The sequence below is a fragment of the Trichechus manatus genome, unplaced genomic scaffold, assembly GCF_000243295.1.
Source record: "Trichechus manatus latirostris isolate Lorelei unplaced genomic scaffold, TriManLat1.0 scaffold00081, whole genome shotgun sequence".
NCBI classification, from domain to species: Eukaryota; Metazoa; Chordata; class Mammalia; order Sirenia; family Trichechidae; genus Trichechus; species Trichechus manatus.
Window position 1 is genome coordinate 7,968,985 of NW_004444017.1, and position 17,217 is coordinate 7,986,201.

General features: G+C 37.8%; 1 protein-coding gene across 2 annotated transcripts in view; it reads right to left on the minus strand.

Annotated features, from left to right (window-relative positions):
• USP44 (ubiquitin specific peptidase 44) overlaps positions 1–16,619 on the minus strand; it is a 27,765-nt gene extending 11,146 nt beyond the window's left edge. Inside the window, exons 1-3 of one of the 2 annotated variants that reach the window (XM_023735727.1) lie at positions 16,544–16,619; positions 2,775–4,260; positions 396–591 (exon numbers count right to left, since the gene is read on the minus strand). In XM_023735727.1, the coding sequence (XP_023591495.1) occupies positions 396–591; positions 2,775–4,199 (1,621 nt within the window). In that variant the 5' untranslated portion in view covers positions 4,200–4,260; positions 16,544–16,619. Of the gene's footprint in view, positions 1–395; positions 592–2,774; positions 4,261–16,291 lie in introns of both variants that reach the window. The other variant, XM_004381235.3, reaches the window with a different exon arrangement.
• Between the last annotated feature and the right edge of the window lie 598 nt (positions 16,620–17,217).

Here is a 17,217-nt window from a genome sequence, read left to right on the forward strand (position 1 = left end):
AACTCATAGCAACCCTATAGGACAGAGTAGAACTGCCCCATAGGGTTTCCAAGGCTGTAATCTTTATGGAAGCAGACTGCCACATCTTTCTCCCGCAGAACAGCTGGTGGGTTTGAATCACCCACCTTTCGGTTCGCAGCCGCACGCTTTAACCACTGCGCCACCAGGGCTTGACTATAGGACCAAGAAGATTTAAATATCAACAGTAAGACAAAACAAATGCATGGTTCATAAACGCCAATTATAAACTGGTCGTGTCCAATTTCTTTTGATGAACTAAAAAAAAAAAGTTCACTTTCATAACTGCTACTTAAGGAATTTCTTCCAGCTTCCTTTCATCTTGTTTGTCTTTGCTAATGTTGGAAAAGCATAAAGAATATACTGTCTCTACTCACAGTTACACTGGTCACATACGTAGATTTTTCCTTCTAAAGCTTCAGTTTCTGTGAATTTGGCCAACATTTCAGTAACCAGACATGGCTGAAAAGCAGTATCTTTTCCACTGCACTGGTATCTTTCTGGAAATTCCAATGACAGGTCCCAGAAAGGCTCTATAGTATTTGATTTATTGTCACATGCAAGACATGTAACCTGCAAATAAAAATATTAGTATCTGAGATTATAATCCTTCCATCAAAACATCTACTTCTTTCGCTAGAGGTCATAGCCATTAAATAAGCTTTTCTTCTGAAAATGCACCATTAGAATTCTGAATAATCTTGTTATATTACTGTCAGGAAATTAAAAAAATTGTAATTTTCTTTTCCAAAAGACTGTCATTAAAGCCACTATGAACTAGTGGGCTTGTACTGCTGGGAACTCAAAAAGCTCCAAGGGCATTAGTCAAATCTAGAATTTAGGTAAAAATCCAAACTGCGGGCTCATTTAATAGATACATATTATGTATATATATTACATACATGTATATGCATTTAATGTGTCTAAGTCATTAGGCTTAAAGCTCTTTGTCCTTTTTTCTTCCTTATCTTTCACTGACCTTTTTCTCTCCCCAAATCCCTATAACCTTTAACCAAATCTACCTTCTTAACCATGATACAAGAAAAATACTATCAGTATGTTTTCACTGTGCAGATTTTGAAGCCCTACCAACTACTAATTTCAAAAGCTAACTCATTATAACAGATAAGTACCCGTACCTTTCTGTATTAAAGCACCTCCTGTATTAAAGTGGGGTCATACTCCCGCTTAAAGCAAACATCACTACATGAAAATCCCCATCCATATATAGGTACCACAAAGAAAATGGGCAGTTATAACAACTTATATATAGCAACTAGAAAGGGAAAGAATAGTAACTTTAGTGAAGCATTCAACAGGACTTAATGCCAACAAACACTGCACATGATTAAAGGCAAACTCTATACAGCTAACAATCCATACATGCAACACAATATGAAATATTACAAAGAAGATCTTTCATCCAAGCTGCATATCTGGCACAGGCAGCAAAACAGTTCTAATCCAGATTATAGATATTACAAATTGACACAAAGAAAAGGATACTCCCGTTGTTTAGTCTGGGGACTCAATGAGGGCCTGACCTTTTGAGAATAGTTTCTTGAATTAAAAAAAAAAAAAAAGCCATTCCACTAACCAACTGTCTGAATCTCCTGAGATAGCCAGTTGCTTAAGAGTTTATTTATTGTATGTTTAAAAGGAAGAGAAGCAAAAAAACAGCATAACAATTTCTACTGATTTCAAAATTCATCCATAAAGGAGAAAACAGGCACAGAGCCTCTCTCACAGTTAGAAAATGGAACAAACTTTCTGGAAAAAAATTTGTCACCAAGTATCATAAGTCCTACCTTTTAACAAAGTAATTCTACTTCTTAGACTGTTAAGGAAATCATTAGGAAAAAAAACATTGATGATATTACAATAATGGACAAAACTGCAAATAATCTACAAGTCAACAATACATTATCGTATGTACATATGATTACACTGAAATGTTCTGGAAAGAGTTATTACATATTTTTAATGCTGTGGAAAATCCTTACAGTATTAAATGAAAAAAGCAGGTAAATGAAACATGACCGCACAATTAGATATTTCCCCCAACTGTGTGGAGATTTATATATACCAAAATATTAACAGTTTTATCTATGGGTTGTGGGGTTATGGAACTAAGGAATGATTTTTCTTTTCTTCTTATACATTTCCTGTATTACATATGTTTTCTACAAGTATTAGTTTTATAAGTATTATTTTTATTTATAATAGTTAGTTCAAACTTTTGCATAGAAAAAATAGAAATGACACAAAATAATGGTAGAAAAGTAAAACTGCATGTAACACAAAAAGTACAATACTTATTAAAGCTTTCAGACTTCGCCCCCTTTGGCTTTATAGGAAGTCTTCCAGGGCTACTCCCTGGTCCCAGAAATTACTCAAGTGTGCACCATATCCATTCCCAGTACATCTTCAAATCTGTTCCCTCTGAGATTAAACCCTCCTCTTCTCAATCCTTCTTCAGAAAATGAATGTAGTATTACTAACCTAGAAAGCTGTTTCCAGAACTTCCCTCCCAGCAAAAAATTTTGATACCATGGATGCTAAAACTTTCAATGATTCATGAAGGAAACAATTATAAATGAATTAGCTGACGCCTTTATACACATTTATAAAAACAATCCATTCTGACCTGAAAACGGTACTAATTCTAACATACCAGATGCACAGAAAATATGCATTTTAAAGGCTTCACTTTGTGAACTACCCAAGATGAAAATAAAATTTTAAAAACTCCATACCTGACTAAGAAGTTGTCCATGAAAAATGTTATTCACAACATTCAGAACCTGTTTGATAAGTTTCCTTTGAGAAGTAGGGATAAGAGTGGGTAACCTGGTACCAGTTGTCTCTAGTTCATGTTGTATTTTGTCTAAAAGTTCACAGAGAAATTCCTGAGCATCTTGTTGCGCATAACCCCGAAAGGAAGGGATTAGTCTCCATACTGAGTGTAGCATAGCAAATGGTGAGACCAAGGCCCACTTTCCAGACCACATGACTTGGAACAAAGTATGCAATTCATGACAAAGAGAAATGTACTGTGAACTTGGCTCCCTTGGCTGAATAAGTTCCATCTTTTTACTCTTTGATGCTCCACCACTTAGTCCTGATGATAAACTTGGATGTCTGGAGCAAACAGAGCCTGTATCCTTTTCTTGGTATTCATTTATTTGAAACACAGTATCTGTGACTGGGAGAGGCTTATAAGAAGCTCTTGTCTTATCACTAGCAGTCACAGCCAGCCATTGGTTCAGATCAAGCTTTAAAAAACATTGTCGAAAAATAAGTAAATGACTCAAAACTTGAAGAACAGAATTCATATAGCAAGTATTTCCCAAATTTCTCAATCCTGTTACACCGGGAGTTACTATCAGCCTTCGTTTAATTGAGGAGTCACTGACATTTCTACATCTTACAAATTCTGAGGTAGATACTACTTTATCTTTTGCTGGTGATGATGGAGTTTGTGGTGGTACTTGAACAGAAATTATTTCTACTGTGGTGGACTGAGCTAGACCTTGCAAACGTAAACTCTTTCTTGGAGGCATAATTTCCAATTCTGCTTTAATTTGATACTCTAATTCTTGCTGTCTTCTCTTCACTTCCCTTTTTGCTACTATTTTTTCCTGAAATTGTTCTTGCCTTTTTCTTCCGGTGGGTAATTGTTCAAACCAAATTCGAAAGATTTTACCCATTAGCATCCTTCTCCTGTGCCAAAGAGCAGTATACATTTGATCTTCATTTTGAAGCAGAGATTGGGCACCATCATATAAGAAATAAGAATCATCATTTGTACCCACAGACCGTAAAATCCTTCCACTACGAGTGGTGCAGTGATAATTTTGACTTTTGATTGCACTTAATGTACTTCGTAGTAATTTCAGTTCTCCAGCTGCATTATCATTAAGAACATAATCGTCACAAAAGTAACAAAAAACATACATCTCATTCACCTCCAACGCAACAGGATGACTGCTATCTTGAAAGTGCTTGAGTGCGTGCTCTTCGATATATCTTCCACAGGCAACATGAGAACAGCTAAGGCAAGCCCAAATTGACTCAGTTGTACTGCAGTCCACACAATGCCATTTCTGAGGGTTGAGTATGGAATGATCTTGAGCAAGCCGCAATTGCCCAACGTGTTTGCACTTATCCATTGTTAACATTTATTTAGTTTAGATGAAAAATACATAATCCAAACAAGTCTGTTCGTAACACTTGAAGCATCTGAAAAGTAAGCAGAACGATGTCAACTTTTAATAATATGAAAACAAGAAGCCAGTATTTTTCTATTTTATAAGGTATTTTCCAAAGAATAATGTGATGAATTTGTTCCCTTTGCTCCCAATTTCTGGACTGCTTGTCATACTACCATAGGCAATCATCACTTTTCCCTTGCTCTAGACTTCCACACTTTGTCTGATGGGTCCCCTTTAAAAACTTTTTAAATTTTCTGCCCCCACCTAGTGGTGAAGAATGGGTAGCTGCAGACCACTTTTCACTGTACTAGAATAAAGATCCCTCCATTTTACCCAATAAAGTCTGAGGGCAGTTTGCAAAACTACATTCCTTTTCTTAAAAAATTGGGGCTGGAAAGACCAAAATATATCTCAATAATATTTACAAAAATTCTGAGAACCCCATGTGGAGTTAATAAAACATAATCACAGTTAAAAGCATGGGTTTTGAAAAAGACAGACTTAGGTTTGAACTCTACCTCTATCACATACTGTTAGCTGTATGTGATAAATTCTATAAACATCTGTAAAATAGGGAACATCATACCAACTTCATTGAATTGCTGGAAGGATTGAGAGAACAAAGTATCTATCTGACACACAGTAAACAATAAATAGTAGCTATAGTAGTAGCTATATCTGAACAAATCATATTATTCTAATCACCATTAAACTTGGCTTTCCATTTAGTAGATCAATAAATCCAAACCCACTGCTGTCAAGTCAATTCCAACTTATAGCGACCCTACAGGACAGAGTGGAACTGCCCCATAGGGTTTCCAAGGCTGTAAATCTTTATGGAAGCAGACTGCCACATCTTTCTCCCGTGGAGTGGCTGGTGGGTTCAAACTGCCAAACTTACGGGGTAGCAACTGAGCGCTTTAACCACTGAGCCACCAGTGCTCCTTAGTAAATCAATAATTAACTTTAATTCATGGCTCTATAGCTCACTCTGACTTGACACTTGACAATTTGCCTTTGGAAGAGAAAAAGGTAGAAGAGGCTGTGCTTTTGTGTTTGAATAGATTCTCAGGAATGTGCAAGGATGCGTAAGTAAATAAAGAGAAAAGAATATGAAGTAGATGGCAGCACAATGAGCTTTTAAATTTTAGCAGACCTCAACATTATTTGAAATTGTAAGCTTATTCTTAAAAAAAAAAACAAGGCTATTTTGACCCAGAATTTGCTCCTTTATCCATTAGTCAGGAAGAATTCTGCTTCAAGTACTTAAAAATGGTGAACAGAAATCTAGTTAAAATTAGTGACCACAAAACATTAACCTCATTGATTTAACGTAAGTTGAACATAAATTTCAGGTTGCAAGTGGGGACCTAGTTAGAAAACACTGAGTACATTGAGTGCAGCATAATCAATGCTTTAAATTTTTAGGGCAACAAGACAATATGATTTTCAATGGTACCTGCAGGTATCACCTTCAGGGCTCTAGTTAAGTTTATTGTTGGTTCTTTTCCAACTCTCTTTGTAAAATCTCCCAGCTTTCAGAGTCTCTCCTTCCTTAATTTTTAGATATTGGGTCTCCTGAATATGGACTAAAGAATGACTAGTCCCAACTCTCACACATGTGCACATATTTCAACTGCATGGTTTAAATTTACTTCTCTTCCCTCAAAATTTCCTGAGGTCCAAAATCTGTCCAAATATAGTGTTTTATTAAAACTCCTAGAATTCAACAATAGTTGCTAATGGCAAAATTGTGACATCAGTGATTAATATACTCCGTTATAACACAGCCTTCCAGGTATTCAAGCCAAAAACCTTGACTCCTACACTCCTCTCTTTCTCTCACTCTCCACACCAATCCTTCAGGAAAAACTGTTGGCTCTCCCTTTAAAATATATCTAGAATCTGACTACTTCGTACTACCACCCTGGTCCAAGCCACTATCAAATCTCACTTGGATTACTACAAAAAGCCTTCTACATGGTCTCCCCACTTCTATCCTTACTGTGACCAAAAGTTTACTCTCAACAGAGGAGCAGCAGTTTGCCTTAGACCTAGACCTGACACTTTAGGAGGCCACTGCTCTGACCCTCCTCTATTAATATGGAGTCTAAAAGGCCAAGGGGATGTGTCCACGTGGAACCTATACAAGCCCTCCTCTAACTCCCTTACTCCCTATCTAGACCCACTCTCTGGTACCTGAGATTTCGAGAAGTCCCTGCCCAATCATCTAAGCCTGCCTCTAAGGCCTATGGGCAATAAAAAGACCTGAAGAATTCTATAGAGAATGAATGACATGACTAGATTTGAAAGATACAGAGGAATATGAATGGCAAATAGATCTGGAGGAGGGATGAGTGATTAAAAGAGATTCTAGTAGTCCAAGAAGTCTTGGTGGCACAGTGGTTAAGTGTTTGGCTGCTAACCGAAGAGCTGGTAGTTAGAATCTACCAGCCGCTCCTTGGAAACCCTATGAGGCAGTTCTACTCCACCATGAGTTGGAATCTACTTGACGGCAATGGGTTACTAGTCCAAAGATTATAAAAAAATTAAAGTTGTAGCAGTGTTGAAACAAAAAGGAGCAGAGGTAGAATTAGTGCTTAACAAACATTGGTTGAAAGAACCGATTCAATTTCCAGGTGAAGGAAAGAATTTAGGGCTCTCTTCTACTTTTATTCAAAATGGACCATATGCAGAGATAATTTAAACATATGTTTCTGGAAAATCAGACAATAATTATTAGTTCAACCTCCTTGCAGAGATTAATGACAAGGGAAATGCCATTTACTTACACTCAAGAAAAATTATGTCATTCTAAAGTTTTATAGAGGTGGTATGAGTTGATAACCTTACATACAACATTCACAAAAATCTCAACAGAAAAAAAGTCCAGAAAGAATATAGAAATTATTGTACTATCTTTTTATTAATCTACTTTCACAATTTCAAAAGTAATGAATATATTACTTGTGTAATAAGTTTTAAGTAAAAATAGCTCAGATAGATAGTGCTAAGTATGTGCAAAATTATATACTACCTCTTTAGTCCCTCCTCCTCTATTTTGCAAACACATTCTCTTGGTTACAAGGAATTTGTCTATTTCATTGCAGTTCTTTTTTTTCAATTGTTCTTTAGATGAAAGTTTACAGAGCAAATTAGTTTCTCATTAAACAATTAATACACATATTGTTTTGTGACATTGGCTGCTAACCCCACAACGTATCAGTACTCCCCTTCTCAACCTTGGGTTCCCCACATCCATTCGTCCAGCTTTTCTGTCCCCTCCTGCCTTTTCTTCCTTGCCCCCGGGCTGGTGTGCCCATTTAGTCTCGTACACATGGTTGAGCTACATGTACTGTTTATTTTATGGGTCTGTCTAATCTTTGGCTGAAGGGTGCACCTCAGGAGTGACCTCAGTACTGAGTTAAAAGGGTGTCTCATTGCAGTTCTTACTTAAAAAATCTATTTAGATGATGGCAGGGTCCTTGACTTTCAACAAGAACTGACATCTATAACTGAACGGCATGGTTCCATTTCGTACAGTACAGACAGTACCTGGATTACGAACGAGTTCTGTTCCTAAATCTGTCTTTAAGTCCAATTTGTACATTTAAGTCAAAACAGTTAGGTACAGTTTGTATCTAATGTCAGTTAGTCAAATGTCTCAGTATATACTGTACCTTTCTTTGCATAAAAAACATTAAACACTTCCAGATACACTAAAACATCTTTAACATAATACAGTAATAATAATGTTTCAAAAGTAGCACCCATTTTTTACTATGTACCTCAAATTTTTAATATAATAGGCTTTACAGGGGTTGGTTTGTAACTACAGTTGTACATACATTGGACGTTCATAACCCAGGGATTGCCTGTATTATGAAAAGAGTAACTGCTGATCAGAAGCCATCTCTGTAAGGCATTATTGCAGGGTGAAGATATTACAGCAAAAATGGTTAGAGAGCACACATAAATGCCTGAATTTAAAAACCTGGAGGTATTTACTATGTGACCAACCAAACCAAACCCACTGCCATCGAGTCAATTCCAACTCATAGCGACCCCAAAGGACAGAGTAGAACCATCCGACAGGGTTTCCAATGAGCCAGGAACCAATTATGCTGCATGTACTTCAGTTTTCTTATCTGAGAAACATAATGGTCATATATATACCAAATAATAATACTACTGAGCTCACAGGGTTGTTGGAAGGCTTAGACTGTACTTGTAACCACTTAGAACAATTCTTGTCACTTAATAATATGATACTCAGTAAATCATAGCTGCTATTATTGTTGTTGCTAGTTTCCTTCTGGCTTCTCACTTTCCCCAGACATTTATCCAAGGGTCTATTCTTCTCAGCCACATGTGTACTACTAAGCCTAACTAAGGTGCTAACTGATAATTAAGATGATAGCTGAGAACTAAGGTCTGACCTCTCCCAGGAGTATTTGCATTTTAAAAGGGGTCTCTCAAAGATAAAACATTTTAAAAATCCAAAGAAGTGAAGCCAGAATGGTGGAATGACAGATTATGAGATTAATATTTTAGGGAAGGGGGCCTGCTTACCCTGTCTACTTATGAAAAAAAAACAGCCCCAGCAATGATGTCCAGAGAATAAAGAAAGCTCAAACACACGGAGTAGGGGGTAGGGAGCGGACGACCCAGTGAAGGGCAGGGAGGAAAGCAGCAGTTAGAGGCCAGGCTGTGGCCTGCTAGCCACCAGAGGTCTTCAGTTTGCTCCACTGCCTGAAGGCCAAAGTTTAGAGCCGTACTTAGGATGTATCCACAAAGAGGCCTCATCATACAAAGATCTAAAAGCCTGGAGGAAAAGAAAGGGGGTGGGAGTATTTTCTTGACACTTCCTATTTTCTTCCTCTGGGTTCAGAGCGCTTCTTTTCATTTGCTAATCCACTGCTGAGAAGCTATGTATCAACTCTGTTTGGCTCCAGCAGACTGGATACATGATTTTTGGCAGTATATTCATTTAGAAGAGACAGGGCTTTACAAAAGCAATCCCCATGCAGATTCTAATAAAATATTACCTGTACCTATATAATATCACCATACAAACACTTAAGATGTTTTAAATGAAATCTATATATAAAGATTTAAATTATCTGTACTATCCATTTTCACACAGGTGTAATATCTGAAATTCAAATTAGTAGATATGAAATGGCTTTTTAAAAAACCAACTCAGCTATCTTTATTTTAAAGACAGGTGGATTTATAAATATTCTAAAATCTCCTTTTTGTCATTCTTCAGTGCAAAGACAATAAAAATTTTAATTTGGTCAAAGAAAATCATTCATGCTATTTAAACTTTCTTCATGCCATATAACTGAGTGCTGTCTTTTTTTTTTTTAATTCCCTTCAGGAAATCTCTAGATAAAGTTTAAGAAAATAATTGTATTTGATTTATTGAAAGTGAATTATTTAATAAAGAATTAACATATCATTAAAGCAATTATAAAATAGAAACCTAAAATGACTATAAGAGAAAAAATGTAAGATCTGATTAGATAAGGTATTTTTAATCGAAGGTTTATATCACACTCAAAAATCATGTAAGATCACAGGTACAATATTTAACTTGTTAACAGTTCAACAGCACAGAATTGTTTCTACTTACTACCAGTGAGGACTGAAATTTCATTTATTCAAATTACAGCCTTTTGCAACATACAATCCAGGTTTCATGTATGTAGCAATACCTTTCTGATCTTTTTTTTTTACTTGTAAAAATATAAATTTTCTGATGTCTTTTAATGGCCCATTTCTTTAAAATGCATTCAATCCTCTTTAAACCTACCAGCAGAGGTTCAATTATCACTTCTAGATGGCTGACTATCAAAACTTTTTATCTTTAGCCTTAACCTTTCTGAACCAGTTTGTCTCAGGCACACCTCAAACTCAGCTTACCTATACATCTTGCCTTCATAGAATTAGCTTCTCCAATATTCTCTTATTAAAGATAATGCATTAACATTTTCTCAAGTACCCAGACTAGAAGTCTTGAAAGCTTTTTGACTCCTCCCTCCCATCTTTTTATACACCTACATTCAATTTGTTACCAATGTATATAGTTATCGATCCCTAAATCTTTACTGCTTTCCATTTCCACAGCTATCACTCTCATCATTGACTTATCATTCCTGAAGCACAGCAACAGCCTCCAAACTGGTCTCTCATCATCTGTACTCTAACTCTCCTCCATACTATCCTGCCAAATCAATATTCAAGTTTTGCTTTGAGCTTTTAGCCCTTATACTTAAAATCCTCCAACAGTTCCCAACAGTCCAATGAATCAGGAACTTTCAAACTTTGAGACTCAAACTAAGAAATTTTAAATCTTGACCCAGTAAACATGTGTATACACATACATACACACACCACCCTGGAACAAAAGTTTCACAAATAATCCTTATAGGAATAATGTATTCTGGTATTTCCTATTCTATTTAATTTTTTTTTAAATGCTGACTCACTAAACTGATTTCACAACAGCAGTTTGAAAAATACTGCAATAAAAAATACTACACATTGTTCAGTATTGCTTTCAAAATTCTCTACAATCAGATGCCAACCTATCTTCTTTGTCATATCTTACTACCCACCTCCACCTGTCACATGCGCTCCAGCCAAAAAGAATCACCCCTATTTAGTTTCTCAAACGTATCTTCAACATTCCCTCATCTCCACCTTTTAAAACTTTATCCAGCCTCCAAGGCCTAACTACTCCATGAAGTCTTCCCAGTTAAAAATAATCTCATCTAACTTCTTTAAGGACTTGAGTTGTGTCACTGTTATGTCACTTCCCAAACGCAGAACCCTTGTTTATCTGTGCACGTGTCCTTACTCTGCCACCTAAATGTTGTGTAGGCCCCTATGGTTAAGCAGGGATTATCTCTCAAACATCTTTTTATTGCCTGAAGTATAAATAGCAGCCCTGGTGGCACAGTGGTTAAGCACTTGGCTGCTAACCAAAAGGTAGATGGTTTGAACCTACCAGCTACTCATGGGGAGAAAGATGTGGCAGTCTGCTTCCACAAAGAGCCTTGGAAACCCTATGGGGCAGTTCTATTCTGTCCTATAGGGTCACTATGAGTTGGAATGAACTCAAAGGAAATGGGTTTTTTGCTTTTGTTTTAAAGTGTAAATATAAAGTATCAAGGTTTTATGAAGATTTTATAGTTTTACAGCCACATTGTTTCAGGCCACCAAATTCTTAGAGCAATCAATCAATAAACTAGTATTAACTGCTGGTCTAACTTCAGCTCTCTTTATGACATATGACTCAGTGTTTGAGAACAGGAAGCTTCACTGGGTCACTAATGACCAAAACTGCCCTCTACCCTAACCAAGTGGGCATTTTTCCATAATTAGTCAAGGCACAGTTTCCTGATCTCCTTATCACTTATCCAGAGCTCACTATGTGCTATGCCGCATGCTTTCAGATACCCAAAATAGATTTTATACAAAAACAAATTGAGAAATATTTCCAACCCTAATTAAGATATTTTAAATTCTGGTATGATATGTAAAGTCATCCTTTAAATATTTGTGCTTCAAATAGGTATTAGAGTTATAAGCAGCACTGAAAAGAGAAGGGTTGCTAACTTTCTACTTCAAAATTAACATTTCACTGTTAATGTAAATTGTAACTGTAAATGTAATGTAACTGTAAATTTTAGTTGTTTTTCTTCAACATAATGATCACTTCAGCTGACCACCCCTTTACCACTCGTTTCCTAAAACACTTGTAACAAAATCGTGGGAAGGTCTGATGCAGTTATAAGCTTTGGAAGTTCCCACAAGTGGTCAGGTTCTAAAGGTTGGAAGTATGAATAATGCAATCTAGATCTAAACAGTCTATTAGTAGCACAATTTTCAGATCCATCGCTTAAAAAACATGTTTCTATGAAAGTCAGGAAGTTACTATGAATTATAAACACACACAAAAGTAGCTAAACTAAATTACTATTTAATAGTTAAAGTGACACGGATAAGAGAAATGGCTAATCCACATTCCTAAAAAGAATGAAAAGTAATCTGTGTTTTAAAATCTGAAGACACTAAAGTAACAAGCTCTATTACACAGCTTTCACTTTTCATAGCTCAAACTTAAGTCAAATAATCATATAACATATTTTATATAATTCTTAGTGTATCTTATAATGTAGGCATAGTTTTAAAATTGTCAAAGGATTATTTAAAAATCTTGAAATAACACAACATAAACTCCTTAGCCTGGCATACATACAAAGGCTTTCAAAATATGGCATAATACATACTTTTCTACTCTCATCTATGACCAGACACTTTTCACTCGTCTCTTTTATTAAAAAAATGTTTTTATATAAAAATATACAAATGACCACATTTTGAATTAAGTTTAACTTTAATGACTTTCATAACGAGGATATGAACTGTAATTTTCTAGGAAATGGGCATTCACATTTTATATACATTCTACTTCGATTAAAGAAAAAAGCAGTATCACTGGGCATAAAGTAGAATAAATTTTTAAGCATAATTGTGTCACAGTAACCATCTTTATCTCATTAAAGAAAATCCTCCTGATAACTCCTAGAGGGAAAAAAAAAACCAAACTCACTGCTGTTGAGCCAATTCCGACTCAGCAATCCTACAGGACAGAGTAGAACTGCCCCATAGAGTTTCCAAGGAGCGCCTGGTGGATTCGAACTACTGACCTTTTGGTTAGCAGCTGTAGGTGGCACTTAACCACTATGCCACCAGGGTTTCCCCTAGAGGGATGGATATTAAAAAATAGGCATACATTGCATCTTTATTTTAACAAAGATAATTTTCATAACAGAACTTATTTTTCTCTTAACAGTACAAAATAACCTAAACAGGCCCTCTAAAGACTATTAAAAGAATATGTTATTTTCCATAATAAAAGGAGGAAATAGCAATTTCAGTAGGATGTAGTCCTCAGGAATTACCCCTCTCTTCCCATATTACCTAGCACAATTGTTACATCCATTTGGATAAGAACAGCTTTATCCATAGTGTGTAGTAACTAGGGTAAACCCTATCTACTCCTTTAGAGCCGTTCTCTATTTTCCATTTACTTCATGGAACCACTGTAGCATCATGTCCTCTTGAGAGATATTTGTAAAACACCAAGGGTCAAACATAGTGCTTAGTACATAGAAAGGGGTTCAATATTTTTGAATGAACAAATTAATTACTGAATGAATAATACAATGGGCCCTCATACTCTACCTCTATTATGCCTATTATGTGCTTTGGCACCTCTCCTTGTCAATCATGATGTATTTCTTTTCCTTTATCCCTAGAAAGGCCCTGATTATTCTTTCTTCCTCTAGAGATCTAGAATCTTTAATCACTCTGATCTCGCTTGAAACTCATTAAACCATAAAGGATATCCTTTTTCTTGGGCCTTCCTCATGTCTCTAACATGCTTCATCGGAAGCCCAGAGACGGAATCTAGCTGACTATGTTGTAAGCACACTGCAGGAAAGTAAATTCTGCCTCCAGGTTATTTGAATTCCTAACCCATCCCTACTTCCAAGTTATTCATTCATGGGTGATTTTGTTCCAAAATATTTATCATTAATGTCACACCACCATACCTATACCTCAACCCACTGCAGGCAACTTCATCACAATGGGGAAACAGTCAGGAAAACACTGTACATTCTACTATGGGTTTATTAAATTGATTCTCAAATACCTTGTTTGTGTATAAAATGCCTAGACTCTCCACTCTAATCACTCTAGCATATCCATGATTTGGTCTAACAAGTATATCCTTAGACCATAAATAAATCAGCTTTCTCCTATTACAAATAAAAGTCCATTAAAAAGGAATTCTTTATAATAAAATGTTTATGGTGTCTGAAAGTGCTATTAATATAAGTTACACTTTTCACAGTCTTACTCTTTGCCAGAAAGCCAATATTTACAGATTCCTATATTTTTGTTACTTGCCACTATTTAGGTTTGGCCTCATGGCAAAGCTATCCTATTACTGAATCCAGAGAATGATTTGGGCACGCAATTTATTATCTTGATTGGACTCCAGAGGCTATGCCCCAGCCTCTCTCTAATCTTCCTAGTCCAGACTACTTCATTAGAATGTGGCAACCATGTTTGTTCCACTTTACATTGCAGCAAGGAAAGAACTTCAAAGCATCTTTTTTTTCTGCTACCGAGAAACCAAAATAGTGCCTTTAGTTCTGTATTTCTACTGTTCAAAAATCCAATTCAAGAAACAGTCACTGGGTTTTTTGTTTTTTTTGTGTCCATGTTAAGCAGTTAGCCAGGTGCTAGGGATACACAAATAAATCAGTCTCTGCCCTCAGACAATCAAATGACAGCAAAAAAAAAATCCTCTTATAATACTCAATAAGATTCAAGTGTGTAGAGAGAAAGTGATGGAGGGTATATATGATACCTCATTCTTTTTTTTGTACTACAAAAAGAAAAATCCGTGAAAAAAAGGGAACAAGACAATTAAGGTAGAGACATTTTATCACTAGATTTCAAATATTTAACCCCAAATCCAACAGATTTTCCATTTTAAATATTTCAAAAGTCATATTATTGTATATAACACTAAATTCTAATTCACTTATCACTTAAGTTTTTTGATTAAGCTAAAAAACATCATGAACAATATTTTGGAAGCAAAACAAGAGTGATGCACAACTGAACAGCAGAAATATTTTAACCTTCTAAACTGTATGGATTGAACTGTTATCTTTGTTTAGTATTAGAATACCTATAAATTTCAATTTGGACAGTACCCGACGATAAATATTAGATTGAAAAATCTGACATTCGTTGCATAATTTATGGTTAGTACACAAAGGAAATCCTACCAGTGGGGACAGAGGAGCTGAATGTCCCCCAATGTTTAAAATCTCTTTCAAATACCCCCAGATGCTAAATTAAGGTTAAAAAGATTAAGGTTCCAAGAATATGAAGTTTTTTATTTCCTTCAACACTACTGAATACTTAATCTTACTGAGATTATAAAATATTCTATAAACATGTGCTTGACTTATGTTCAGGTTTTCAAATTCGATCACAGTGAAGAGACAACTCTTTTTTGCTTGTTTATACCAAATGCTGGTTTTGAAGCCAACTCAAAACGCAATTCCAGGCCCAAAATGTTACCACACCTACTTTTACCCCACAGGCAGCTACTTAACAGATAATAACAAATTCAAGGCAGTGGCTGAAGGTCCTATTTCCATGTTGATTTCACAACCGCGTTACTTGTAAGAAACGGCGAAGTTTAGGGGTTGAGGCGGTTGGTCTGTGGAAGAAATGAATTCTCCAAAAGTTAATAAACTGTTCTTTACTTACAAAATTAAACTGAAAGAAATTATTCAGTTACCAGTAGAGTTTACAACAGCTCAAACCTGCAGTAGAAACAATTACCATGTTTCACTTTATTTTTTTATGGAGGGGGGTGGTCTACCAACTCTTAGAGCGGTCAGGGTTTTTTTCTTCTTCTCTCTCACGCTGGCACGTTTCTTATGCTCCTAAAATGAGTTTAACTTATTAGCATTCGAAGGGCAGCTAGAATGATTTTAGGAAGCTGGCATTAAAAAACTGGAAGCATCTTCAAGTGGCAGCAGGTGCTGGAGGTACCGGGACGCAATCAATGGAGGGAAGGCTAACCTCGGAGAAGCACGTTCCTTCTAACCGAGGACTAGAACCGCCCCTCCAAAGCATCCCAGAGCTTTGAGCATCACTTGGGGCATTCCGGGTCGTGGGCAGGATGCGGTGCTACCTCTACGGTGGCTGTTCTACACAGCGCACTGGATCGCTGATCACATTTCTCAACGCTCCGGGCCGCGGATCAGGGCAGAACTCCCCTTTGCGTCCCTTCGGGTCCCTCAATTCCGCCCCTTTTCTCCCAGCTCGGCCCCCTCCAGCCCAGGAAAGGGTGGCTACGCGATACCCCGGCCACAAGAAACGCATCCCCTCGCAGCATCCCCGGACACTGTGAGGTGGCACTAGGACATCTACCCGCGCATCGCACGACCCACCGAAACTTCCCAGAGGCGCCAATTCTAAATTCGCCGGACCCGCCGCCGATGCCGCCGCCGACTCCTCCGCGCGCCCCTGGGCTCGCTCCTCTCAGTCCGCAGCTTCCTCTCTCTCCCTCAGGAACCCCCTGCGCGGCGGGAAATCGCCGCCAGGTGCTTCCCAGCCTGGGGTCTCCGGTCGGACCTCTGCTCCCGCAGGGAGCCTCGCTCCGTCAACCGCCGCAACCGCGCGCGCCCTTCACGCACACTCACCAGCCCGCGATGGAGCGGCCATCTTAGGGCCCACGGCCCCCAGTCCCCCGGTTCGGAGGCGGCTGCGGCCCGGTAGGGCGGCTACGTCAGCGGTGACGCCGCAGCAGGCCCCGCCCCCTCCACCCGACCCCGCCCCTGGGGCGCCCCGGCGCGTCCCTGGGCTGCTTGGCTGGGCGGCTGCTTTGAGACGGATGTCTGAGGGAATCTACGCCCGGGCTTCAGCTCGGCGTTCAGGACTGTGGACTTTCCTAAACCCGGCTCTAAGTAGACAACAAAAGCTTCTTCCTGTGACGGGCCTTGCATCTGTGTATTTGTCGGGTCCTGCGGAGGGTAAATCCGGTGTTTACTGTGTGCTTGTGAGATGCAAAATATTCCGCAGGCCCCGTTACACCTTCACTGAACGTTTGTGACAGGCAGCGTCGAATTGTTTGGCAGGAAGGCACGCCACTTCCGATATCTTCAAAATCCGCCCAAATTTAACTTGAGTGGAAATTCTTCGCATGGATGAGGGGAAACATGAGACTGCAAGAAAACATTTCCTTCCCGAGGAGGCACCTGGGTGTAAGCTTAAGTGGCGGTGACTGTTTTGAATTCGGCCTCTTCGGACGGCATTGGGACGAATAATGCTCGAGGACGGACAACTTTTTAAGAAATGTGATTTAAGGGACACAAAA